Source organism: Asterias amurensis, chromosome 2 (genome assembly GCF_032118995.1).
Source record: "Asterias amurensis chromosome 2, ASM3211899v1".
Lineage (NCBI taxonomy): Eukaryota > Metazoa > Echinodermata > Asteroidea > Forcipulatida > Asteriidae > Asterias > Asterias amurensis.
In genome coordinates this window covers 9,862,515-9,888,772 of record NC_092649.1, presented here as the reverse complement: position 1 = coordinate 9,888,772, position 26,258 = coordinate 9,862,515, and the positions used below count along the sequence as shown (strand labels likewise).

At 37.3% G+C, this 26,258-nt stretch overlaps 1 protein-coding gene across 1 annotated transcript in view; it reads left to right on the top strand.

Moving 5' to 3' along the window:
• The window catches only part of LOC139954415 (prestin-like), a 57,168-nt gene extending 34,101 nt beyond the window's left edge, over positions 1–23,067 (top strand). The window contains exons 9-17 of the mRNA XM_071954208.1: positions 7,071–7,218; positions 11,056–11,169; positions 12,096–12,173; positions 14,191–14,286; positions 17,263–17,439; positions 18,511–18,747; positions 20,210–20,471; positions 21,857–21,984; positions 22,284–23,067. Coding sequence (XP_071810309.1) covers positions 7,071–7,218; positions 11,056–11,169; positions 12,096–12,173; positions 14,191–14,286; positions 17,263–17,439; positions 18,511–18,747; positions 20,210–20,471; positions 21,857–21,984; positions 22,284–22,403 — 1,360 coding nt within the window. The 3' untranslated portion in view covers positions 22,404–23,067. The remainder of the gene's footprint in view (positions 1–7,070; positions 7,219–11,055; positions 11,170–12,095; positions 12,174–14,190; positions 14,287–17,262; positions 17,440–18,510; positions 18,748–20,209; positions 20,472–21,856; positions 21,985–22,283) is intronic.
• The last annotated feature ends 3,191 nt before the right edge of the window (positions 23,068–26,258 follow it).

The window sequence follows — 26,258 nt, the reverse complement described above, 5'->3', positions numbered from 1 at the left end:
ATGTGCCTTAAATAGAGACCTCACGTTAGTGCCATGTGGAGTGATCTAGATGTGGCGTGCAGAGTCACTTAATTCCACCCTGTCAATGTAGAAGAAAAATAGGTCATCTTGTTAGTAAATTTTCTCTAATTCTCTTGACATTCAGTGCAGATTCCTTTATGCTTTACACAACCTAGTTTATAAAGGTGCGGTAATACTTTGACTTTTCAGCAAGCGAAGTTGCCCTAGGGATATACACGGCAGATCAGTCAATTTGATGCTATCTCATTTGTTGTCACTGTGAGCATGCTTTTATAGTGATTTTTTCCCCCTGTTTTTCATTCAAATTATCTCTGATCAAGCATTTAAAGTACTGAACACTTGGTGTTTACTCAAAATAATAATTATCATAAAGACTTTCTTGGTAACGAGTAATCAATAGTATAAAGTATTGTGAGAAACTGCTCCCTCTGAAGTAGCACACTTTTGGGGACAGAGGTAATTTCTCACTCAAATACATCAGCTGAAGTCTTTTTTCTTTTAGTATGCCATCTGAAGGCATGCAAATTTGTGCAACAAGGGTGTTTTGTTCTTTAGCTATTTCCTTGCAACTTTGATGATTAATTGAGTCCAAATTTGCACAGGTTTGTTATATGTAGTACTGGTCTTTGAAAATTACCAAAGGTGTCCAGGGGTCAATTTCACAATGAGTTAGGACTAGTCTTATCTCGAGTTAGGACGAGTTAGGACGAGTAATCTCGTTCTAACTTAGGATTAATCTTAATGTCTGCATGCTACAGTGCAGGGTTTGGACTCGTCCTAAGTCCTAAGATTAGTCTTAAGTAAGGAAGAGTTGTGTGAAATCGACGGCAGTGCCTTTAAGCTTAATTTAAATCCAGTCCTTTTCATTTTCTGTTTGAAGACTTATTGGATGAACATTTCCTCTCTGGACTGGCGCTCTTACAGTTTGTTATCACATTAGTCCCCACTGTAAACTCTTTTCTCCTGAACACCGTGTCCTTGATAGATGAAATCAGGTCTTCAAATAAGATGAAGGGTTACAGTTCAGATGATATGTAAAATGTTTTTTGTTGATTGATGATTTTTTATTTTTTATTTTTATATTATCCGTAAACGGAATTTCTGATAAATGGTGATTGTACAATCAGTTATCACAGATAAGGCCTTTTATTTCTTTGTATCAGAATTGTTTTGTTTACCCTTTCGGTACAGCAAAAAAATCAGTAAATAGTAATGTCCAAGTCCCACACCTCTTGTATCACAACTTATATATAAAATAACAAACCTGTCTCGTCAGAGTCGGGAGAAAACAACTGGAAAACCCACTCTTGTTTCCGCACGTTTCGCCGTGTCATGACATGTGTTTAAAATAAATCCGTAATTCTCGCTATCAAGAATTGATATTGTTTTAGTGTTTTCTCAAAAAGTAAAGCATTTCATGGAATAATATTTCAAGAGAAGTCTTTCACCATTACCTTCTGTAAACTCTGTAAATTATTTGTAAATCTGTGAACTTTTTTTCTGTACTGAAAGTGTATATAATGGCTTTAATAATCACACATCAATTTACAAATATAGACAACTTCACAGAAGTTTCACTGTGTGAGTTCACCACTCCAGAGCCCATCCTATTTAGAAAGTCACACTTGAAATCAAATAACCATATCCTGAGATCATCTCAGACTTGGAAAGTGCGATTTATTTACAAAAGTTATTTACTGTGGTTCCATTAAGGACTGGTAAATATTTAGTGACGAGGCTCTGAATGTGTGAAACGGCGTCTGTCTGCCGTGTAAAGATCGTGGAGAGGTCTTCTCGTCTTTCCCATGTAGATGTAGAATTTCTCAGTTTTTCCATATACCTCTACCCTGGGTCTCCACTTTGTGTCTCCAATCTCCTTTAAAGAAACTGAGGACACCTTTGGTATTCTTCAAAGACCATTTTTCTCACTTGGTGTATCTCAACACAACAAACCTGTGAAAGTTTGAAGTTGCGAGATAATAGAGGAAGAAAAAACACTGTTGTCACAAGAAATTGTGTGATTTTTGATGCTTTATTTCTCACAAACTTCAACTTTGTTACTTCAGAGTGAGACGTGTCTCACAATATTTATACTATCAACAGCTCTCCATTGCTCATTACCAAGTAAGTTTTTATGCTAAAAAATTGTTTTGAGTAAATACCAATAGTGTCCACTGCCTTTAAAAGTCAATGCATGAGTGACATTGAAGTTGTTTCCATCATGTTACCATTCATAAACACTTAGCATTTCTTAAGATGGGAACCAGACATCTTAGAATGTACAATTCCTCTGCATCCATATGAAACCAAAAGCTCCATCAAAAACTCCTTTCAATAAGATAAACCTTCCTTGCCACTCAGACCTATTCTAAGATGACTTTCAGTGTTACGACAACTATCATTAAAACAAAAAATTGACAATAATAGTTGTAGATGTAGAAAACAATCTTACCAGGCTGAAAAAGCCCTGCGTCTTTTCACCAGTTTCTTCAGATTGTATCTGACTCCGAAGGAAGGTTCAATATCATGTGTTTTTATATGAATGGGTTTGCCCGCTGTATTCTGAGCACGCAGGTACTCTCATGCTGCATATAAATCAAGCCTTGTTAGTCTTAAGATCTCACTTAAAGAACCTGGACAGGATTGGTAATTGTCAAAGACCAGTCTTCTCACTTGATTTATGCTAACACATGCATACAATAACAAACCTGTGAAAATTCGAGCTCAATTGGTCGTCAAAGGTGCGAGATAATAATGAAAGAAAAAAACACCCTTGTCACACAATCAGTGCTTTCAGATGCTTGATTTCGAGACCTCAAATTCTAAACCTGAGGTCTCGAAATCAAATTTATGGAAAATTACTTCTTTCTCGAAAACTACGTTACTTCAGAGGGAGCCGTTTCTCGCAATGTTTCATACTATAAACGTCTCCCAATTGCTTGTTACCAAGCCAGTTTTTATGCTAATAATTAGTTTGGGTAATTACCAATAGTTTCCATTGCCTTTAAAGGAACATTACAGAATTGGGTTTTGCAAACAAAACAGTTGCTTGCACTTTAAGTAATCCACCAAATACATAAACTGACAAAGCTGTAGAAACATCAATTCAAAATAAAAACTCACAAAACACTCACTGAGCAATAAACTCCAAATGGGATGCTAGTTTTATTAATTTCTCACCAAATATGACATTTCAGACAGAAAAATTTCAAGGGATGTTTTCTACTACCATCATTAGACTTTGTAAGTTTTTTTCTTACCAATTCTGTAATGTTCCTTTAATTTAACTGACTTAACACACTGTGATCATTTAATGGCTGCCCCAGTACAATTCATATACCTGTTCAGTCGTATTAATGGGTTGAGGATTAAATACTTATGGTCTACTCTGTATTCCAAAACACGACTTCTGAGTGCTTCTTAGTGTCTGGTACAGTTGCTATTGGTTACCGGGTAATAAATTCTCACCGTTTTTACGAAGAGCCACTGATGACCAAACCTTTATTGAGATTTACATTTTTCATTGTGCTAAAACTGCAAAATTTGCATTACTTATAAGCCATGGTCATGGTTTGAAGACCTCATATATGAATCTGTATAAGTTTAACCTCTTCATTGACTAACGTTAGCTTTTCTAAAGGCAGTGGACACTATTGGTAATTACTCAAAATAATTATTAGCATAAAACCTTACTTGTTAACGGCAGTGGTGGACACTATTGGTTATTACTTAAAATAATTATTAGCGTAAACCTTACTTGGTAACAATTAATGGAGAGATGTTGAAAGTATAAAACATTATGAGGAACGGCTCCCTCTGAAGTGACGTAGTTTTCGAGAAAGAAGTGATTTCCCATGAATTTGATTTTGAGACCTCAGAATTAAATTTTGAGGTCTCGAAATCAAGCATCTGAATGCACACAACTTGGTGTGACAAGGGTGTTTTTACTTTCATTATTATCTCGCAACTTTGATTACCAATGGAGCTCAAAGTTTCAAAGGTTTGTTATTTTATGCATATGTTGAGACACACCAACTGTGAAGACTGGTATTTGACAATTACCAATAGTGTCAAGTTTCTTTAAATTTAACCCACACCTGTGACGTCATGCTATTGTTAAATCGCTCCATTATTTTGCACGAATGGCGCGATGGGTACATCTATTCACCCATTGTGCATAAAAGAGTAAGGGAATAAAGTAAATGAAGTCAATGACGCCATGGACCATAAATTATTTTGTTTTTAATGGTTTTTAACACAGGTTAATAGAGCTACACATGTATTGCAAAATGATCGTTAACACTTTCCACAAGTGAACAGCTACATTATTAAATTATTATTTAGCTGAGATGTTAAAAAATAACTATAGAACAGTAATTTAAGCAGGTCTTAAAGTCAGATAAATCAATTTCATTTTAACCAGTATTTTTGTTTTTTGTTTTTATTAATTCAAAATGCTTAATTTATCATACACATACATGGTAAGTGAGTAAAGTCCCTAAAATTTAAGATTGCAAAGATACTTTTTTTCAATATCATCATAAAATAACAGGAATTCAACTGAAATTGTTGATCATAAAGGTAGCTTAAATTTGTTTATTAAAAACAAATCTGAAACTACAGGCTTGTACGCGGGTAGGTCACTTCTTTTATCTTCACCTTTTGGGTTTTTTGTAGACCGAGCGGGCAACAACATCATTTGATAGTCTGTTTCTATCACTAACTTGTATAAATTTACTTAAAGTCAAGAAACAAAATATCTTATCTGCTGCCACTTTCGCTCCCGATCTATGATGCCACTATCGAAGAAACTAGCATATTTCCTAAATGTTGGTCTTTGTCCATTGTTCACATATCACCAGTGGTGTTCACTGGAGTGAACAAGGTTACGTAGTACATACAATTGACTTAAAAATTAAACAATATCACGCCATTCGTGCGAAATAATGGAGCGATTTTAACAATAGCATGACGTCACAGGTGTGGGTTAAGTCGCATAATGCCCTCGGTGAACGCGCCATTCGTGGGTACAAATGGCCCTCGGGCTTCGCCCTCGGGCCGTTCTTACCCACGAATGGCGCGCACCTCGGGCATTATCCTATACATATTGGCTAATCAATTTAAGATACGTGTCTCTTCATGAAACCTTAAACGTGTTTTTACATCGGAAAAGGGCACGTATGTCACATAATCACGCTAGGTGAAACCTGAAAAATGCTTTGACCTTCCGGTACATGTTACTCTCTTCTGTTGCAATGTAGTACAATGCAATTCTGGGGCCTGCGTCTTTTCTGAACACGCAAAATGAAATAGATCGATCCATTAGGCTCTGTCCGCTCTGCCGCGCGCCTCAAACATACACACACGCATGTCGGACTTAATTTGACGGACCTTCGGTTGCCCATTGGTCAATACACAATTTGGCGGAGCTTAATGGATCGGTCTGTTATTGGGATAAAGGCCCCTTCCCGTAGTCATCAATAATTTGTCATTTTAAGATATTACTCTTCGTTAAAAAGCAGTGGCGATATTCATTTTGGTTTCTCCCGTCGACGGATGTACTTTAGCACTGTTTACTCAGTACTTTCCTGGGTGACGATATGACTATCAAGTTCCCATGAGGGATCAAAGCAATATACAGCTCTATCTTATGTGTCAAGAGTAGTGCAATTTGGCTTATAACCACTGCCTCACTCGGAGATTGCTAAAAGGGTTTGTTCATATAACTTTCCTCTCACTCCATGCCTTTTAGACTTGACCGAGTTTATATATAAAAGATCCTTTGATGCAAGTAATGCGAGTCAACAGTGCTTTTAGTGCCAAACGTGATGTATCAGTGCCAAGTTTCTAATGCGAGGCGAGGTGTGTTTTCTTATAGGTGTTTTTTTTTAAAGCAGTGTCTTTTAATATTGTAGGTGAAAAAAAATAATGATTGTTTTTTTTTTATTTAAACAGGAACAGGTGTTTTTTTCTCAGGGTGCATTGTTCAGTTGATATGTAAAATGCCTCTTGGTGATTGATTTTGTATTTTGTTACTTTATACTATCCGTAAATGGTAGTTCTGATAAGTGGTGATGTGCAATCAGTTATTACAGATAAGGTTTTATATTTCTTTGAATCAGAATTGTACTATTTAGTGGATGTTATTATTTAAGCCAGGTAGAGTCAGGTAGAGTTTGTTCTTAGAGAACTGTTTTGCTTTATTCTACTACCGTGGAGTAGATGTTCGGGGTTTCGGGAGACTTCTCAGTTCTGAAAAGAACTGTCCTAATTTTAAACTATTACCCGGGCGGATGGTATAGAAAAATGTACTTTAGCTTATAGGATCATGATTAACTGTACTACCGCAGAGGTCAGTTCTGAAAATGGTCTCAAACGTTTCGACAAGCTTCCTCTCTAGTAATCGTCAGGAGACATGTAACCTGTGTAACCTGTAATGAGTTTTAGTGTAATTGTAACAAGTAATTAGTGTCAGTTGTGTGTTGCTTCTATAATGTGTAAAAAAAAAAAAAACAGTGTAGTTAGAAAACTGTTATTAGAAATCGTAGAGTTTCAGTTGTTTGTCGCCTTCAATAAATAAATGGTTTTGAAATGTAGGTCAAGATATAACTGGGGTACCCTAGTTCCTTTTTTTAATTTAGCCCATTGATTGTAAGCAGGCATGACATTTGCCCCTTGGGAGAAAACAGGGCAATTTTATTGAGCACAAGGGCTGACCTTGTTTATATGGTGTAGGTTTAATTAGATTATTCAGGCTATTTGATCCCTGTCCTAGCGCTTTCTACGTTGTACCATAAACCTGGGTTTCCTAGCACTTTCTAGGTTGTACCATAAACCTGGGTTTCCTAGCACTTTCTAGGTTGTACCATAAACCTGGGTTTCCTAGCACTTTCTACGTTGTACCATAAACCTGGGTTTGATTCCTGGCTATATACACCAGGTACAAGTTGAATGACTTCGGACTGACACCTCTAAGCAAAGACACTTTACACTGTGCAAAGAGACTGAATTTCTGTATTAAATTATATGTATCTCTTGTGTCATTCCAGTCTTCCACTGCCGAGTTTACCGGTGTTTTCTTACATGGAGTCCATGATAATGGATGCAATCGTCATAGCAATCGTCACTTTCTCCGTCTCGGTTTCGGTCAGCTACATCTTCGCAAAGAAAAACAACTACGAAATCGATGCAAACCAGGTAAAGTTATTACCATAGTACCTGTTTAGCAATAAGAAACTTCAAGAAGAACATTCATTTGAGGATTTTTGTATTAATTTTTTTCAAATTTATGCAAATTTTGTATTTAAAGCCATTGGACCCTTTCGGTAAACAGTGTTTTCCGAGGCCCACACTTTGTGTACCACAACTTCTACATCAAATAACAAACCTGTGAAAATTTAGGCTCAATCGGTCATCGGAGTCGGGAGAAAACAATGGAAACCCTCACCCTTGTTTCCGCGCATTTTGCCGTGTCATGACATGTGTTAAAACTAAATCCGTAATTCTCGTTAACGAGAATTTATATTGTTTTAATGTTTTCTCAAAAAGTAAAGCATTTCATGGAATAATATTTCAAGAGAAGTCTTTCACCATTGCCTTCTGTAAACCCTGTAAGTTATTTTTAAATCTGTGAACTTTTTTTTTTTCTGAACCGAAAGGGTCCAATGGCTTTAACTACCTTTTGATCTTTACAGATATGGTAATTGAAATTAACAATCTTAAAGACACAAAATGCAGGCCTAAAAGAGTGCCTGGAGTACTGAAAGTTCCTTAGGCTTTTCAACTGAATTAATATGTCATAAACATTTTTTCTTAAAAGAGCAAGCACTGTAATAAGCACTTGCACTTTTCCGCACTTTCTCATCGCTTCATTGTATCCGTTTCAAGAGAGATATTCAAATAGCTTATCCACTCGTACTGCTGCACTTTGGAAATCCCTACCTGTAGCGTGTTTACCAACATCTGACATTCTTTTCCTGTTTAAGCTTTTAGAGTCTTTATATTTTATTGTAGTCGTCAATCAATCAACCGTAACATTTATTTGGCGCCATATTCAAACAATCATTGCTCATGACGCTGTACAGTAATCTCTTGTAAACTGATGCAATTTGATTAATGTTTTTAAGTATGTACTATAGGTGATTGTCTGATGTTGTTGAGATAACTCTTTCATACCCTTAAGTGTCCCTTTGGTTTTTTGTTAGGAGATTTTGTTCATCAAAAACAAAAATACAAAGTTAAACCACAAACCCAACACAACCCATCCAACACAAATTTAATGAAAGGGGGTTTTACTGTTCTTGCATTGCAGGAAAATTCCAGGCAAGAATATTCTCTGTTCAACCCAAGTCCCAAAGATAATCTCACTGGCTCTAAAACCTAATAGATCGTATTTGGTTTTTAACCAGTACAATAATGGGCAGGTCCGGTGTGTAAGCCCGTTGAAAAAAATACACATTGGTGTTTGGGCAAAAAACGAAGAAACATTATTTATCCCGATGCATAATTAAAATCATAGTGGTACCAACTGCTAATAAACAGGATTCAAACTGCCTCTATCCGCTGGACTAGCTGAGTAGTGTAGTCGTAAGACATCTGGGCCCAATTTCATGGCTCTGCTTACTGTAAGCACAGAATCAGTGCTTACAGAAGCAGGGAATTGTGTGCTAACGGCAAGCGTATTTCACAGGTTAGCTGCGAATTTTGGCTTCTGCGCTTGCGTACTCCATGTTACAAGGCATTCTATGCTTACCAGGGTAAGCGTAGAAATTTGACACTTAGCGCAGAAAATCGTGATCGTAGACGCAGAATTCGGCGGTAAGCAGAGCCATGAAATTCGGCCCTGTTCTAGCAATGCAAAGGTCTTGTGTTTGAATCCAATCAAAGTGCCTGGGGATTTTTGTCTCAGAACTCAGGAAAGAAGCAACAAGTGTAAGGGTAAGGGATCTTTCTTCTTATGTTACCCAGCTACTACCTCATTGTCTTGATCACTACTCCAAGAAATATCTCACTTGTACTGTTTCCCCCTTTACAGGAGTTGGTTGCTCTAGGTTCTATGAGTGTCGTTGGATCTTTCTTCTTATGTTACCCAGCTGCTACCTCATTGTCTTGATCACTACTCCAAGAAATATCTCACTTGTACTGTTTCCCCCTTTACAGGAGTTGGTTGCTCTAGGTTCTATGAGTGTCGTTGGATCTTTCTTCTTATGTTACCCAGCTGCTACCTCATTGTCTTGATCACTACTCCAAGAAATATCTCACTTGTACTGTTTCCCCCTTTACAGGAGTTGGTTGCTCTAGGTTCTATGAGTGTCGTTGGATCTCTCTTCTTATGTTACCCAGCTACTACCTCATTGTCTTGATCACTACTCCAAGAAATATCTCACTTGTACTGTTTCCCCCTTTACAGGAGTTGGTTGCTCTAGGTTCTATGAGTGTCGTTGGATCTTTCTTCTTATGTTACCCAGCTGCTACCTCATTGTCTTGATCACTACTCCAAGAAATATCTCACTTGTACTGTTTCCCCCTTTACAGGAGTTGGTTGCTCTAGGTTCTATGAGTGTCGTTGGATCTTTCTTCTTATGTTACCCAGCTGCTACCTCATTGTCTTGATCACTACTCCAAGAAATATCTCACTTGTACTGTTTCCCCCTTTACAGGAGTTGGTTGCTCTAGGTTCTATGAGTGTCGTTGGATCTCTCTTCTTATGTTACCCAGCTACTACCTCATTGTCTTGATCACTACTCCAAGAAATATCTCACTTGTACTGTTTCCCCATTTACAGGAGTTGGTTGCTCTAGGTTCTATGAGTGTCGTTGGATCTCTCTTCTTATGTTACCTAGCTACTACCTCATTGTCTTGATCACTACTCCAAGAAATATCTCACTTGTACTGTTTCCCCCTTTACAGGAGTTGGTTGCTCTAGGTTCTATGAGTGTCGTTGGATCTCTCTTCTTATGTTACCTAGCTACGACCTCATTGTCTTGATCACTACTCCAAGAAATATCTCACTTGTACTGTTTCCCCCTTTACAGGAGTTGGTTGCTCTAGGTTCTATGAGTGTCGTTGGATCTCTCTTCTTATGTTACCTAGCTACTACCTCATTGTCTTGATCACTACTCCAAGAAATATCTCACTTGTACTGTTTCCCCCTTTACAGGAGTTGGTTGCTCTAGGTTCTATGAGTGTCGTTGGATCTTTCTTCTTATGTTACCCAGCTGCTACCTCATTGTCTTGATCACTACTCCAAGAAATATCTCACTTGTACTGTTTCCCCATTTACAGGAGTTGGTTGCTCTAGGTTCTATGAGTGTCGTTGGATCTCTCTTCTTATGTTACCTAGCTACTACCTCATTGTCTTGATCACTACTCCAAGAAATATCTCACTTGTACTGTTTCCCCCTTTACAGGAGTTGGTTGCTCTAGGTTCTATGAGTGTCGTTGGATCTCTCTTCTTATGTTACCTAGCTACTACCTCATTGTCTTGATCACTACTCCAAGAAATATCTCACTTGTACTGTTTCCCCCTTTACAGGAGTTGGTTGCTCTAGGTTCTATGAGTGTCGTTGGATCTTTCTTCTTATGTTACCCAGCTGCTACCTCATTGTCTTGATCACTACTCCAAGAAATATCTCACTTGTACTGTTTCCCCCTTTACAGGAGTTGGTTGCTCTAGGTTCTATGAGTGTCGTTGGATCTTTCTTCTTATGTTACCCAGCTGCTACCTCATTGTCTTGATCACTACTCCAAGCAATATCTCACTTGTACTGTTTCCCCCTTTACAGGAGTTGGTTGCTCTAGGTTCTATGAGTGTCGTTGGATCTCTCTTCTTATGTTATCTAGCTACGACCTCATTGTCTTGATCACTACTCCAAGCAATATCTCACTTGTACTGTTTCCCCCTTTACAGGAGTTGGTTGCTCTAGGTTCTATGAGTGTCGTTGGATCTCTCTTCTTATGTTATCTAGCTACGACCTCATTGTCTTGATCACTACTCCAAGAAATATCTCACTTGTACTGTTTCCCCCTTTACAGGAGTTGGTTGCTCTAGGTTCTATGAGTGTCGTTGGATCTTTCTTCTTATGTTACCCAGCTGCTACCTCATTGTCTCGATCACTACTCCAAGAAATATCTGGAGGCAAGACTCAAGTGCGTATCTGCTTTTTGTATTTTCCCAACAATGTTGATTTTCATAAATGCTTTGAGGTATTGATTTTGATATTCAATTTTAAAAAGAAACCATATGTTATATAATCAGGCATGCAACTTTTCAGCTGATCATCAGCTGATTTCCTGTTTCCTTTCAAAACAATACAATAGAAACTGAAACACACTGTACAAAAGTTAAGTGGGATCAACCACTTCCTCTTTTCCAATTCAGAATATAACCCCCCCCCCCTCTTTTTTTGGTTTGTTTTGTAAGACTCCTCACAAAATGACAATTATATATATATATTTTTAACTTGGACATGAACAAAGAAACATTTACCAGAGCAAGACTTAAACCTGGGTAAACCTTGGTAAACCTGGGTAAACCTTGGTGTGATCCCTGGCTTACACAGCAGTTACCGGTTGTACGGCTTCTGACTAGCACCCTTGGAACAAAGATATTGACAAAATAGAAAGATCGCCAACGTAAAGGGCTAGATGGCTTAATTGGTAGAGCGTGAGCATGTTAATCTGAAGGCCGCAGCCAGGCATGCAACTCTTCCGCGTTTCCGCGGAATTCCGCATTTTAAAAAGAATGATAAATGCTAATAAAAAGCTCTGGTTATTTTTTTTTTTTTTGGGGGGGGGGGTTATTATATTCTTTATTCAACCTCAAGTTGTTTAAAATTTACTCAGTCAGTTTTCCTTGTGGTTTATTACTTGAAAATTGTTTTTGAGATTAAAAACTTCAAATGTTTTGATTTATTTTTGAAAGAAAAATATATAAAAAATAAAGTTGTCTTTTTTGTCATATTTGTCCTGTGAGGAAATCTAGAAACATTAACTGAAAAGTGAAACCAACAAATTTTTCCTCAACTTTGATAATTCAATACTGATTGTATTTTTTATTGTATTTTTCCTTGCAGTTGACGAGTCTGTTTTCCTGTGTATTCATTCTAATTGTGTTGCTTTTTATAGCACCACTTTTTTACTCATTGCCAAAGGTATGGGCTTTCTTTCTTGTTTATAATTTAAATTTAAAAACAAATACAAAAATTACTGTTTTTTTTAAAGTTGCATGACCCAAAATTTACAGAAAAAATTTGTATGTATGTTTATTTATGCAAAAACTTTTGCATATTTACCACAGACAATGCATAATATGCACAATGTAACATGCATTATTGTTTGTACATTGCTGTCTGGATGTGATCCTGACAACAATTCATATTTGTGTTTTTAGTTATACTTACAGAATTTCCTGTTATCGTTGACTGACTGGAGTTGTTCATGCAATACTTTAATGAAAGCTTGAAATTTTCTCATTTCTATTATTAGCCATTTCAAATTTCAATATAAATGTTTGGGTCAAATTGGCAAAAAGTCAAACCGAGCATCTTTTAGTTTTTTTTAATTATTCCGTTTTGATTCCCTTCCTTTTATGACATAACACTAATAAGCTATTTATAATAATATATTTTTTTGCAACATGGCTCGGCTCATGACGTCTGAAACCAAGGTGCGTAAGAGTTGTTCCGAACAACTGCAACAGTCGATCTCTCGATCTGTTTCAGACGTCAAACTTTTCATGTACTTAATTCTGAATTTGGTTCGACCCTGGAGCGACCCTGGAGCGCCTGTCTGAAACGTTGTAGAGCAAACACCCTGTCACAGTACTGAATGATGTATGACAGGACGGTACCTAGCTTTGCTTGTTTAGCAGTTGTTTTACAAACAATGAACTGGTTGCTTGTTCAAACAATGTGACCCATCAACTCTCGTCTTTAGTCTTGTAAGTCCAATTAATCAACTCATGGTACCGGACGCTAGATGAGGAGGGGTTTGACGATCAGCAAAGGGATAGGGACACAAATTCGATAACAGATGAACCATCTGTTCGTGTTAGATGTGCGTCAGATTTTGTCTCGTAATCAAAGAGTTGTATGTCACGCCTTTAGGCAAATTATAGATACCCATTGGCTGGCAAAGGTTTTGAAAGTAAAACAAGTCAAAAACCATTCTGTATGTGCTCTTGTTTTGTTACAGACTTTGAACATGTCAACCCATGCCAAGAAAGAAAACAATTTTTTTTTCTTTCTTTTTTCTTCTTCTTTAATACTTGAGTCCAGTCTATTTACTAATACTAGTTGTGTGTATTATTATTAGATTACAATTAATAATATTGTTTAATTTTCCATAACAGTACAAAAACAAATACAGACTTTGATCCGAAGATCTGTACAGCCCCCGCCACATCTATTGTCGTGTATGAATAGTATTCCCTTTGCAGGCACCGTATATACATGCAGCACAATCACACTATTGGTTTACGAACCATATTAATTTGTCCGTCTTTATCTACATTTCTTGATAGAACCCATGGGCTAAAATATATATTTGTAGAAGACTTTTACTTAAAAGAAGGTGCAAATTTACCACTGTCACTTGGCTTTGAGTTTTCATTATGTCTGAATTCTTTAAAGGAACACGTTGCCTTGGATCGGACGAGTTGGTCTATTAAAAGCGTTTGAAACCGTTTGTTATAAAATGCATATGGTTAGAAAGATGTTTTAAAAGTAGAATATAATGATCCACACAAGTATCACTCGAAACTGCACGGTTTTCCTTTAACGTCGCAAACTATCACGGTCGGCCATTTATGGGAGTCAAAATTTTGACTCCCATAAATGGCCGACCGTGTTAGTCGACAGGGTAAAAAGAAAACCACGCAGTTTCGAGGCGTATATGTGTAGATCATTGTATTCTACTTTTACAATATCTTTCTAACCATATAAATTTTACAACAAACGGTTACAGAACGATTTTCAAAGACCAACTCGACCGATCCAAGGCAACGTGTTCCTTTAATCTTCCTAACACGAGTGAAAACTGGGGTTGCAGTGGCCAGCTGGCTACCTGTTGCTATGTGCGTTTGTGCACCGCTAATCCATCATCATGAAGTCTCAATGTGTTTGTAACAAAATTTCACTTTTTTTTCAATCTTTTTTTCTTGTCTTACAGAGCTGTCTTGCTGCAATTGTTGTTGTAGCGCTTCGGGGAATGTTCCGTCAGTTTAAAGATATCAAAGTTTTATGGAAGTATTCAAAAATAGACTGTGTAAGTTTTTAAGAATTAGAAGGAATTTGTAGTTCAATTTCAAGAATGTAAAAAAATCAAATCAGATCTTTAAAACATTTGTTGTATGAGAACATTTTCTTCAATATTGAATCATTTTCTTCATTTTACTGGACTGCACGGCATGCAGAGGCTACTGAGTTTGGAACCAGGCCAGTAAACTCAGTCCGAGAAAGTTCCGCTTTCTTTTAATAATAATAATAATAACAAGTTCTTATATAGCGCATTTTACAATAAACTGTATCAATGCGCTTTACATTAGTCTCCTGGTCATTGGGCCAATAATCATCCCTTTAATCTTTCTCAGCTCCCAGTAGGGAGTATACAGCCCCGAGCTGCCGTGGTGCTCCGAAAGCTTTTCATTCATAATATCAACCTCTACCCAACCAGGTACCCATTTATACCCCTGGGTGAAGAGAAGCAATTATAGTAAAGTATCTTGCTCAAAGACACAAGTGTCACGACCGGGATTCGAACCCACACTCCGGTGACTACACCAGAACTTGAATTCGATGCTCTTAACCACTCAGCCGCGACACTCTACAACACTCTCTCTTTTGTTGTTCAATTGAATAATAACACCTATCTGTGTATAGAGCTTTGGTTTAAAGGGAAGGTACTGGGCTAGCATGCTAAAAATGGTGTATATACCCGTGTTTTCATGGTCAAGGAGTCAAAAGTGTCAAAAAGCCTTCAAATTTGCTAGTTTTTATGTTAATGAAACACATCTTTGAAACAAAGACGGCTAGGATGTTCAAAATGGTGTTTACACCCGTGTATAGAAGTTCTTGAATCAGAGTTTGCTAAGACCAGTGTCTTGATCTCACTTAAGAGGATTGCAAGGGTCTTTTCACAAGCATGGATGATGTCCTCTTTCTTTGTTCTTTCAATCATGAAAGTATCAGCCAGTTTTGACAATTCATTGGTGCAGATCTTGTGGACAGGCCTACTTGCTTTCCAATGCCATACAGCCTTGGTGTGGTGTCACACCCCCCAAGTACAAAAAGTAGCCTTGAGCACACAGAAGGGCCAAGCTCCTCCTTCCGGATGTTCCACATGCAATTTTTGTTTTGTGTCGGCTTTGGCATGAAGAATAAGGATCTACCTTATAGTATATGCATGGTGAGAAGTAGCACTAACAGGTCGCTGTCATCCCAACAAGCACAGTGTCATTGGACAAAGGATGCTGCAATGGCCTCTTGGACATTTTGTAGAAGCACCCATTCATCAACAAATACTTCCTGGAAGGGTGTCGTTCGTCGCATGGATCGCTGTTGGGCATGACTGTCAAAAGTGGCTGATACTTTCATGGTGGAGAGCCCAAAGGAAGATCATCCACGCTGCTGAAAAGGTACTGCATTTCTCTACAGCGGAGATCAAAACACTGTTCTTAATAAACTGCGATTGAAGAACTTCAGTGACAAGACTTTAACAGACTGACAGAGCTCGAAATATGTTGAGGCTAGCAATTTGGCACCTACTGAGGCACTATATTTAAGAGGACCGCATGCCCAACTCCAAGCCCTACAATGCCCTACCAAGGGCATCGTCAATCATCTGTCAATTGAGAACGAAGGATGAGGATGACTGGCCACTCTGTCCGCCATCCAGAGCTAGCTGTTGGCACCCTTATTCTTTGGGAAACCATGGATGGAAACAACAGCAAGGGCAGGAGGAGACTAACATTCGTAGATCAGCTGACGAATGATTCAACATGATCATCAGAGTTTCCCGAGACAACCTCTCGCTCAACTGAATTGGCAATGGTCAAACAGAACCTGTTGCCAGTGAAAACTGACTTGCCACCTGCAGCTAATGAAAGATATGCATGTTTTTCCACCAATGGAAGAAACTAATTAACATAACTGTGCAAATTTGAAGGCTTTTGAATGGTAATTCATTTTTCATTGAACTCCTTGACCATAAAAACATGGGTATAGACACCATTTAAAGCATGTTAGCCTTCTTTGTTTTAAAGATTTGCCTTTTTTTCATTTTCAGCTAATTAGCGGAAACTAATTAACATAATTTTGGAAATTTGAAAGCTTTCCAACACTTTTAAAAGGTTATTCCTTTCTTCATTGGACGTCTTAACCATGAAAACGTGGGTATAGACACCATTTTGAGCATGCTAGCCCTCTTTGTTGTCAAGATATGCATGGAAAGTGATCAAATTTGCATAATTATGTTAATTAGTTTCCGCCATTAGCTGAAAATTAACACAATTATGCAACATTATAAAGGTTATTCCTTTCATCATTGGACTCCTTGACCATGAAAACATGGGTATGAGCATGCTAGCCCTCTTTGTTGTCAAGATATTCATGGTTTTTTCATTTTCAGCTAATGGCAGAAACTAATTAACACAATTAGTTAATTTTGCAAATTTGAAGACTTTTCGTCACTTTTAAAGGTTATTCCTTTCTTCATTGGACTGCTTGACCATGAAAACATGGGTATAGACACTATTTTGAGCATGCTAGCCTTCAATGCATGTTTTTTCATTTTCAGCTAATGGCGGAAACTAATTAACATAATTATGCAAATTTGATCACTTTCCGCCTCATTGATTTTGGAGGACTGTTGATATGTTAAACTTTGGTGTCTATAGACCCCATAACAGTTGAAATAAATTCTGTTGCAATTTTTTGTAGGTCAAGCTGGAGTACGACTGGACTAAAGTGGGAATACTAGTCTTTGACTTATTACCAAAACGTGTCCAGTCGTTGGTTCACCAAACTCTACTTAACTTAAGATTAATCTTGGGACTTATGAGAAGTTAAGTTCCGTATCCATGGACGTTAGGATGCATTGAACCCACCCTAAGTTAGGACTTAGTTACTCGTCCTAACTCGAGATAGGATTAATGGCGTTTCATGAAGTCGCTTGCAGTGCCCTTTCATCTTTCTTTTTTTTTTTGCATTAATTTATTTTTTATGAATGCACTCTCAATTACAGATGATATGGTTAGTCACATGGTCTTCCACAGCTCTCCTGGGCGTTGACTTAGGGCTAGCAGTGGGTGTGGTCTTTGCTATCATGACGGTCGTCGTGAGAACCCAGAAGCCGGACTGTTCCCTGATGGGAAAAATACCTGGCACTGACATCTACAGAGATGTTGCTTACTACAAAGATGTACGTCAAACAAATTGTTTCCATTTTTTCTTCACTTCCAAAGGGAACCATGAGTGTCTGAATGGTCAACTTGTTTTCCAAGTTGTGCCAACAAAAAATAATAGTTTCATATATTAATATACCTACAAAATAGAAATAATACAAGGTTTGTCAAGAACCACCTTTCTTTGACCGAACATATTCCAAGGCAGTGTTAAAAAGGCAAATTTAAGAAAAGAGTACAGAGATACAACTTCGTATGACAAGGGTGTTTTTTTCTTCCACTATTATCTCGGAACTTCGAAGACCAAACAAGAGTTAAAATTTTCTCTGGTTTGTTATCTTTTGCATATGTTCAGATACGCCAAGTGAGAAGACTGGTCTTTGACAATTACCAATAGTGTCCAGTGTCTTATTGAAAGTGTGTTTTTCAATGTTGAAATACCATCCTGAATATTGTAGCATATTGTTCTTGCAAACTCTGATTTTGTCCTAGACATGGTTGATGATTCCCTTTAAAATGTTAACAAGCTTTTTCCTGAAGACAAGCAGAGTATACTGTTCGAAACATCAAAATTAAACCGTTTTTTTTTTTAGAGCCAACACTCCCTCAAAGGAGAATATTATATAGTTGTACAAGCAAGTTTTGTATAGTTTATTATTGTCCTTCACACCATGCAAAGACACTGGACACACTGGTAGTTGTCAAAGACCGGTCTTCGCACTTAGTGTATCTCAACATGTGCATAATATAACAAACCTGTGAAAATTTGAACTCATCGAAGTTGCAAGACAAATAATGAAAGAAGAAACACCCTCGTCACCTGAAGCTGCTTGGTTTGGGGACTTCAAAATCTAATTCTGAGATCTTAAAATCAAATTAAAATACTTTAGTGGAAAACTATTTCTTTCTCGAAAACTATGTTACTTCAGAGGAAGCTGATTTTCACAATGCTTTATACTATCAACAGCTCTCCATTGCTTGTTACTAAGTCACTTTTTATGCTAACAATTGTTTTGAGTAATTACCAATAGTGTCCAGCACCTTTAATCTCTATTCATCAAATCATTCTATAATGTGATTTCCCACAGGCTGAGCCGATACAAGGTATCAAGATTTTCCGTGTTCACAGCCCCCTGTACTATGCAAACTCCGACTACGTTAAGAGTACCTTATACGGTAAATCCAAGTTGAACCCACCTGAGATTCTTAGAACAAGAGCCAAGGCAGAGACCAAGAGGATCAAAATGGAGACCAGAGCAAAGAAAAAGGAAGTCAGACGGAGGAAGAAGATGTCTAAACACCCAAAACTAGATGAAGAATATGAGGTGAGGTCATGTGACATCACAATTATAAATAAAAGGTCCATAGAGCCTGGGCCTTGTTTTTTACAAAGTATAAAACTTCCAACCATTAGACACTTTCTGAACCGAACAACAATTTAAAGTTCACAGGTGTACAAATAACTTACAGGGTTTACAGAAGGTAATGGTGAAAAATTCCATTTCCCTTGAAATATTATTTGATGAAATGCTTTACTTTTTGAAAAACACATTAAAACAATTATCAATTCTCGATATCGAAAATAACAGATTTATTTTTAATAAACACATGTCATGACACGGCGAAACGTGCGGAAACAAGGGTGGGTTTTCCCGTTAATTTCTCCAGACTCCGATGACCTGTTGAGCCTAAATGTTCACAGGTTTGTTATTTTATATGTACGTTGTGATACACGAAGTGTGGGCCTTTGGACAAAACTGTTTCCCGATGTTGTGTGATTGCTTTAGCAGCAATTTAAAGTTCACACATTAAGACGAATAGAGGAATTAGTTACCAGGGCACTATTGTAAGAAATTATTTTTATTATTATAGCGCTTAATGTGGAAAACTAAAATCCCCCAGGCTTACAGATATTACATAAGGATTGGTCAGGATAGAAAAACATAAATGGTTAAATTGTTAGTCTGAAAGCGTACTGATTGTGACACTCATACTAGAACAATTTATTTTCTGTGAAATGTTTCCTTGTGAATTAGTCACACAGAGCATCTTGACTTCAAAATATTCTGTGGCCCTTGGGCAGACCCCGAACACCCCATGCCGCAAGGGGCGAGCTTGCGCTTGCAAGGATAGGACTCACATTTCCAGACAGTTTAACTTTTTCAGGCTTTTTTTAAGACAAGCAATCACATCCCTCCATATTCCAGAAAGCTGTATCTGAAAATCTAGCATAAATACCAACTGCTGATTTGGGTTTTTGCAACTCAAATTTATTTACATGTTGAAAATTGTGGATTATGATTTTTTTTCCATATTTTCTCCCGCCTTACATAACGGATTAAACCCAAGTTTTCACAATATTTTTTTAAGAATAAAAGTTGACCAAAATAAACAAATTCTAATTTTCTTGGCCTGTTCGGTCAACGTACAATTATTTTTAGGCCTAACGAATAGAAAAACTGTGGGGTTTTTTAAGTGTAGGTGACAATTTGAGCAGTTTGAGGTTAAACTTTAACAGGTTAATAGGTTTTACATGGAATTATCAATTAATACGTCCTCTTTTAAATTTCAGATTGGGTCATTAAAAGCTAAACTATCACTTCCATTTTCTTAATCTTTCAGGGATTACCATAAATGGTGTAAAAATCCCCATCTACCCACCCCCAAGAAAAGATATATAAAATAAAATAAATAAATAGGTAAACAAACAAAGTGCAGTATTAATTGATCAAACTTACCTTTGTGCCGTCCCTAAAAAAAAACCTCACTTCTTCCATTGTGCATTAGATGACGTCTAACAATACAACCATTGTCAACGACCACAAAAAAGACTTGATTGAACAGTTAAACCAGGTAGAAAATCATAATCATCACAATGACAACGGAAATGTTGAGAGTATAGAGACGACACTGGAGGATGGCACCCACTCACTCGTTCTGGACCTCGGCTCGGTCAGCTTCATCGACTGCGTTGGGATTAGCGCCCTCAAGAGCATCATTGCTGACTATGAGAAGATCGGGATCAACGTGGTGATCGCGCACTGTAAAGGTAAATGCTTAAAGACACTGGACACTATTGGTAATTGTCAAAGACTAGTCTTCACAGTTGGTGTATCCCAACAAATGCATAAAATAACAAACCTGTGAAAATTTGAGCTGAAGCGGTCGTCGAAGTTGGGAGATAATTATGAAGAAAAAAAACACCCTTGTCACACCATGGTCACACGGAGTTGTGTGCTTTCAGAAGGTTGATTTCGTGATCTCAAATTCTAAATCTGAGGTCTCGAAATCAAATTTGTGGAAAATTAGTTCTTTCTCTAAAACTACGTCACTTCAGAGGGAGCTGTTTCTCACAATGTTTTATATTATCAACCTCTCCCCATCTGGTAATCAAGAAAGGTTTTATGATAATTAATTTGAGTAATTACCAATATAGTGTCCACTGCCTTTAAAGCTGTGTTTGAATACTTGGAGATAGTATTGGACACTATTGGTAATTGTCAAAGACTAGTCTTCACAGTTGGTGTATCTCAACAAATGCATAAAATAACAAACCTGTGAAAATTTGAGCTCAAGCGGTCGTCGAAGTTGGGAGATAATTATGAAGAAAAAAAACACCCTTGTCGCACCATGGTCACACGGAGTTGTGTGCTTTCAGAAGGTTAATTTCGAGACCTCAAATTCTAAATCTGAGGTCTCGAAATCAAATTCGTGGAAAATTAGTTCTTTCTCTAAAACTACGTCACTTCAGAGGGAGCTGTTTCTCACAATGTTTTATATTATCAACCTCTCCCCATCTGGTAATCAAGAAAGGTTTTATGATAATTAATTTGAGTAATTACCAATATAGTGTCCACTGCCTTTAAAGCTGTGTTTGAATTCTTGGAGATAGTATTGGACACTATTGGTAATTGTCAAAGACTAGTCTTCACAGTTGGTGTATCTCAACAAATGCATAAAATAACAAACCTGTGAAAATTTGAGCTCAAGCGGTCGTCGAAGTTGGGAGATAATTATGAAGAAAAAAAACACCCTTGTCGCACCATGGTCACACGGAGTTGTGTGCTTTCAGAAGGTTAATTTCGAGACCTCAAATTCTAAATCTGAGGTCTCGAAATCAAATTCGTGGAAAATTAGTTCTTTCTCTAAAACTACGTCACTTCAGAGGGAGCTGTTTCTCACAATGTTTTATATTATCAACCTCTCCCCATCTGGTAATCAAGAAAGGTTTTATTATAATAATTATTTTGAGTAATTACCAATAGTGTCCACTGCCTTTAAAGCTGTGTTTGAGTTCTTGGAGATAGTATTGTGGCCGAGCAGATAAGAGCACCGGACTCTGATTACCATCACATAAAAGTATCACAGCTCTTCAGAAAAATGCATCAGAGTAATTTGTTATAATATTTCATTTGGTTATAATTTGTTTTGTAGAAAACGTGCGTGAGATGTTACTGCAGAGTGGCTTCATGAAACAAGTCGGCTTAGATCGAATGTTTGTCACTTTACATGATGCGATCCAGCAGATTTCTTCTGATCTAGAAGGACATTCAGTAAACAAGGTAATAAAAATAATAGTAGCTTCTCATATAGAACTCATATCCTTCTTGAGTACAATCTAGCGAGGTTTGGGGAGACTTCGACTACATAAGACTTTCCCTCTCTCTGAGTGATGGTGGTCCTTAAAACAACCGTGGGTTTAACAACTACAACACTCACAGTATGCTCTGATTGACTTCCTGCTACGCACTCTGTCTTCCCCGAGTTCTGTGAAAAATATTCCACTCGCAAATCATTCTGGTGGGACTGGAACCCATGACCTTACTTTATTTTTGTCTTGTTTTTCCTTTTGTTTCCACAGTTTGCCCCTGAACACATTTCAGGAGCACCAGGTGGTGATGCTTCTTACGAAATGAAGGATCTTTGTAATCTTGACAAGGGTGCTGATAGGGACCAACTCCACGTAGAGATGAACGAGTAAAAATGAACAGACAAAAAAATAAGCAATATGATGTGACACTCGTAGATTGAAATGGGTCATAGCGCTCTTCTGAAGTACGACAAATCTTTATTTTTTTACAGATCTGGGCCCAATTTCATAAATATGTTTAGCAAAAAAAAAAAATGTTTAGCAATAGCCTTGAGGCAAAAAATGAGCGGGGCGCCAGTTGCAACAATGTCAACTTTATGGAATTTTTGATGGTAACCAGTATCTGTAAACCAAGATTTTCTTGTGCTTCGCAAGCTTTTCATGCTTACAGGCTGTGACTAGAGTGGGACTTGAACCTATGGCCTTGATTAATGTCTTGCCCCTCTACCAACATAACACCCCTTAGAAATATTCTGCCTTTTCATTGGTTTAGAGCGTGTCACATGATGTGTCTTAGGTTTCCTAGACGGTGTACGTGTGATAGTGCATCGTTTGCTGTGTGATGGTGCATCATTTGTCGTATGGTAGTCCGACGACTATCACACAGGGTGCAGTACCCACACGTCTTTTTACCCATCCGGACCCAATCAGTTGTGCGTCTGTGTATCTGAAACGCGTGTCTGAACGTTACGTGTACGGATATGATAAATAGTCTGTTGGGGCGTTATAAAACAAATATTGACTGCTTTAACTCGTGCTATAGTTAAAACTACGACTCCCTTGGTGATCCCCGGACCGTTCCATTTTTCTTTGGCTGCGCCTCAGGAAAAAAGAACGCTCCGGGGATCACCTCTGGTGTCTTAGTTTCAACCATAGCACTCAAAGCAGTCAATATTTGTATACTATCACATATAATTATCAATGAATATCAAAGATATATTTTGTTATAATCAGTACTATGGTTGTGTTTGTTTATCAAATCAAATTTGGACATCGAGTTTGACCAGAGTTTGACTGTGGCCTAAAGTGACAGTCACTTTTGAGACTATAGATCAAGGTAACTCCCAAACGTTTTTTTATTTATTCGTTCAGACCTTAACATAAAAAAACACAGCAACAATAACAGAAAATGGAGGATTTTAATACCATAACATATGGACAAAACAAACATAAAATCACGGATTCCTTATGACAGGACAAAGGACACAAAGGAAGCAGACAAGACAATATGAGACAAGGCCAACACAACCTACAAGTTCTTAAAAAGAGAGGGTGAATATTTAAGAGAATCATTTAAACTATTCCAGTATTAGATGCCTCGATGGACAACATTGTTTTGGACTAAGATAATCTATTAATATGGACGAGCCAATTATCCTGAGCGCTACAACAAATATTATATGCATGGATATTTTAAGTTATGTAAAACAAGAATTCAGACGGAGAAAGTGGGTTATGCATACATTTATTCATGAATTTACCCAAATTAAGGTGGTATAAGTCAATACGTTTAAAGTATGTTTAATTCTGCAAATAATAATAATAATATAATAATATCGAAGTCTTATATAGCGCACGTATCTACCAAACAAGGTACTCAAGGCGCTGAGTGTATACAAACTTCCAGAAAGATAATTTATTACAGTGATGAATTCTGAGACCCAATTGCGTAGCACTTATAAGGGTTTACAAGGTGCTACGGCGCATATAGCAGCCACAGCTAGGAACACCGGGGCGAACCCCTTCTCTTTTCGATAAGTGCACTGGTTTCTTTTACATGTGTCACACAACACATGGGACCAATGGCTTTACGTCCCATCCGAAGGACGAAGCAATGGTCAAGTGTCTTGCTTAAGGACACAAATGTCACGGCTGGGGATTCGAACCGACACTCTGCTGATCAGAAACACCAGTATCAAGCATGGGATTTGAGGTATCCCATGGTGATTGAGATATCGATGTATAATTTGGTTTGCGGTAACACCAACTACTTGCTGGGTAACTTACGTTCTTTTGAAAACTTGTCTTGATTTGTATTCTACTAGCGCGGAGTAGATTATGGGAACTCATTACTACTGCAGAGTGGATTTTCGGAATTCGCAAGACTTCTCAGTTCTGAAAAAGAACCGTCCTGCCTTTTGTAGGAAATCGGTCTGGATTACTTTTTTCGCTTTAGTGGAAGAAGGGGACTTCTCTTTATTTGACTTCACTCCTGCGAATTCTGAAGTTCTTGAACACCTTGAACACCTTGCGCCTTGAACACCCAGCAGGGTGGATACGTGCACATTACAAGTCTTATTATATTATTAGTTCTTAATTGGTCTCAACGTTTTGACTAGCTTTGCTCTAGTCGTCACCAGAATCTTCACATGGTTGGTAACGTATTTCTGCTGAGTAAGTTGTCAGTGCTAGTGTAAATTTGTTGCCGAGTGGCTTTATGAAATTTGCCCTTGGTTGGTAAGTGGTGCTGTGCTCCACTTGTTATCTCTGTGGGCGGGTTTGACTCCTGCTGACCGGAGAAAACATGTTGATATCGTATTCCGAGACTACCTAACCTTTATTCTTTTTACATCTGAAAACTTGTGTATGGATCTTACTTTATTTTCATCTATTCCCATTGTTTTGTGGCTTTTAGTACCAGCCAAACCCAGCTAGAAATAAATTTTATGGCTTGTTCATTTTAGTAACTCCTCACCCGTATTCCTTTACAGAAGAATCCAGTTTAATTTATTATTTTAACTAAAAGCAATTTGAAATAAAATTGAATTCTTGACAATCTTTATTTTTATGATTTCATGGAAAATAATAATGGTTTTTAATGGACATATGGCATTAACAGCATGTACAGAAGAATAACAAATAATAAAATATAATTAAATATATTGTAAAATGTCTTTCCAAAGAAGAGTTGAAGGGAGGGTGGGTATACGATTAGTTTGCTAGACAAACTTTTCGATAGAAACCTACCTCAGCATTTGATAGTATAAAGCATTATGAGAAACATTTCACATCAAAGTAAGGTGGTTATTTAAAAAGAGATGTATTTTTTATGCCTTTAAATTTGAATCTAAGAAGCGTTACTTTCAGTCAAGTTTCTTAGGTTGTTTGTCCCTGTAGAGGATTGTCTTACTGGTTGTTTGCTCAAGATTTTTGGCGATATCCCATAATGCAACCATTAATGTATACACACGTATACACACTTCCAAAAAAATCAAATATTGAAGACCTCTCTGTTTATACTGTACTTCTCTCTGTACATCTTTGAATGCTGAGAGTTTTAAAGTTTCCTTCTGAGTCAGTGCAATTATCAAGTAGAAATTGTCAAAACAAATGGCGGATATTTAAGTTTAATAATTAATTGACGCAGCTGCTGGTCAGAAATGTTGCGGCCATGCTATAGTGAGAGAAACTGGCCAGCTGTTTTCAGTATTTAGGCCTACAGGTAGTTGGTTTTTAGTTTCTGGACGAGATGGTGCTGAATCTTTTTTTTTTTTTTTTACCAAAGGTTTGAATAAATTTGTGCTTCCTAAAACCGCCTTCCTACCACAGTACCAGGTTTTTAACAATGGGTCTATAATCAACACACTTCGTGAGATTGTTATTTAGTTATAATTGAAGGTGGCTTTTTTACAAATCCACATCATTTTGAACAGAACTGTTGAACTTCTAAATGTATATTTTTTTATAAAGCAGCTGGTAACACTATAGAGAATTGATAGCAATAAGTGAAATGATTCAAATTTTATGTATTCATTCCAGATGGTTTTTTTTTGCATTGACTTGAAGTTGGCAGAAGCACAACAATTTTATTTTATATAAACTCAATGCCAATACAATTTCAACTTTTATGTCAAGCAAACGCACAAATATATATTGTATTCCATGTGCTTTTTCTGTGAAATTGTGCATTTGTGTGTGACAGTTATTAATTTTTATGCATTTGCAATCTAAGGTTCTATACTGATT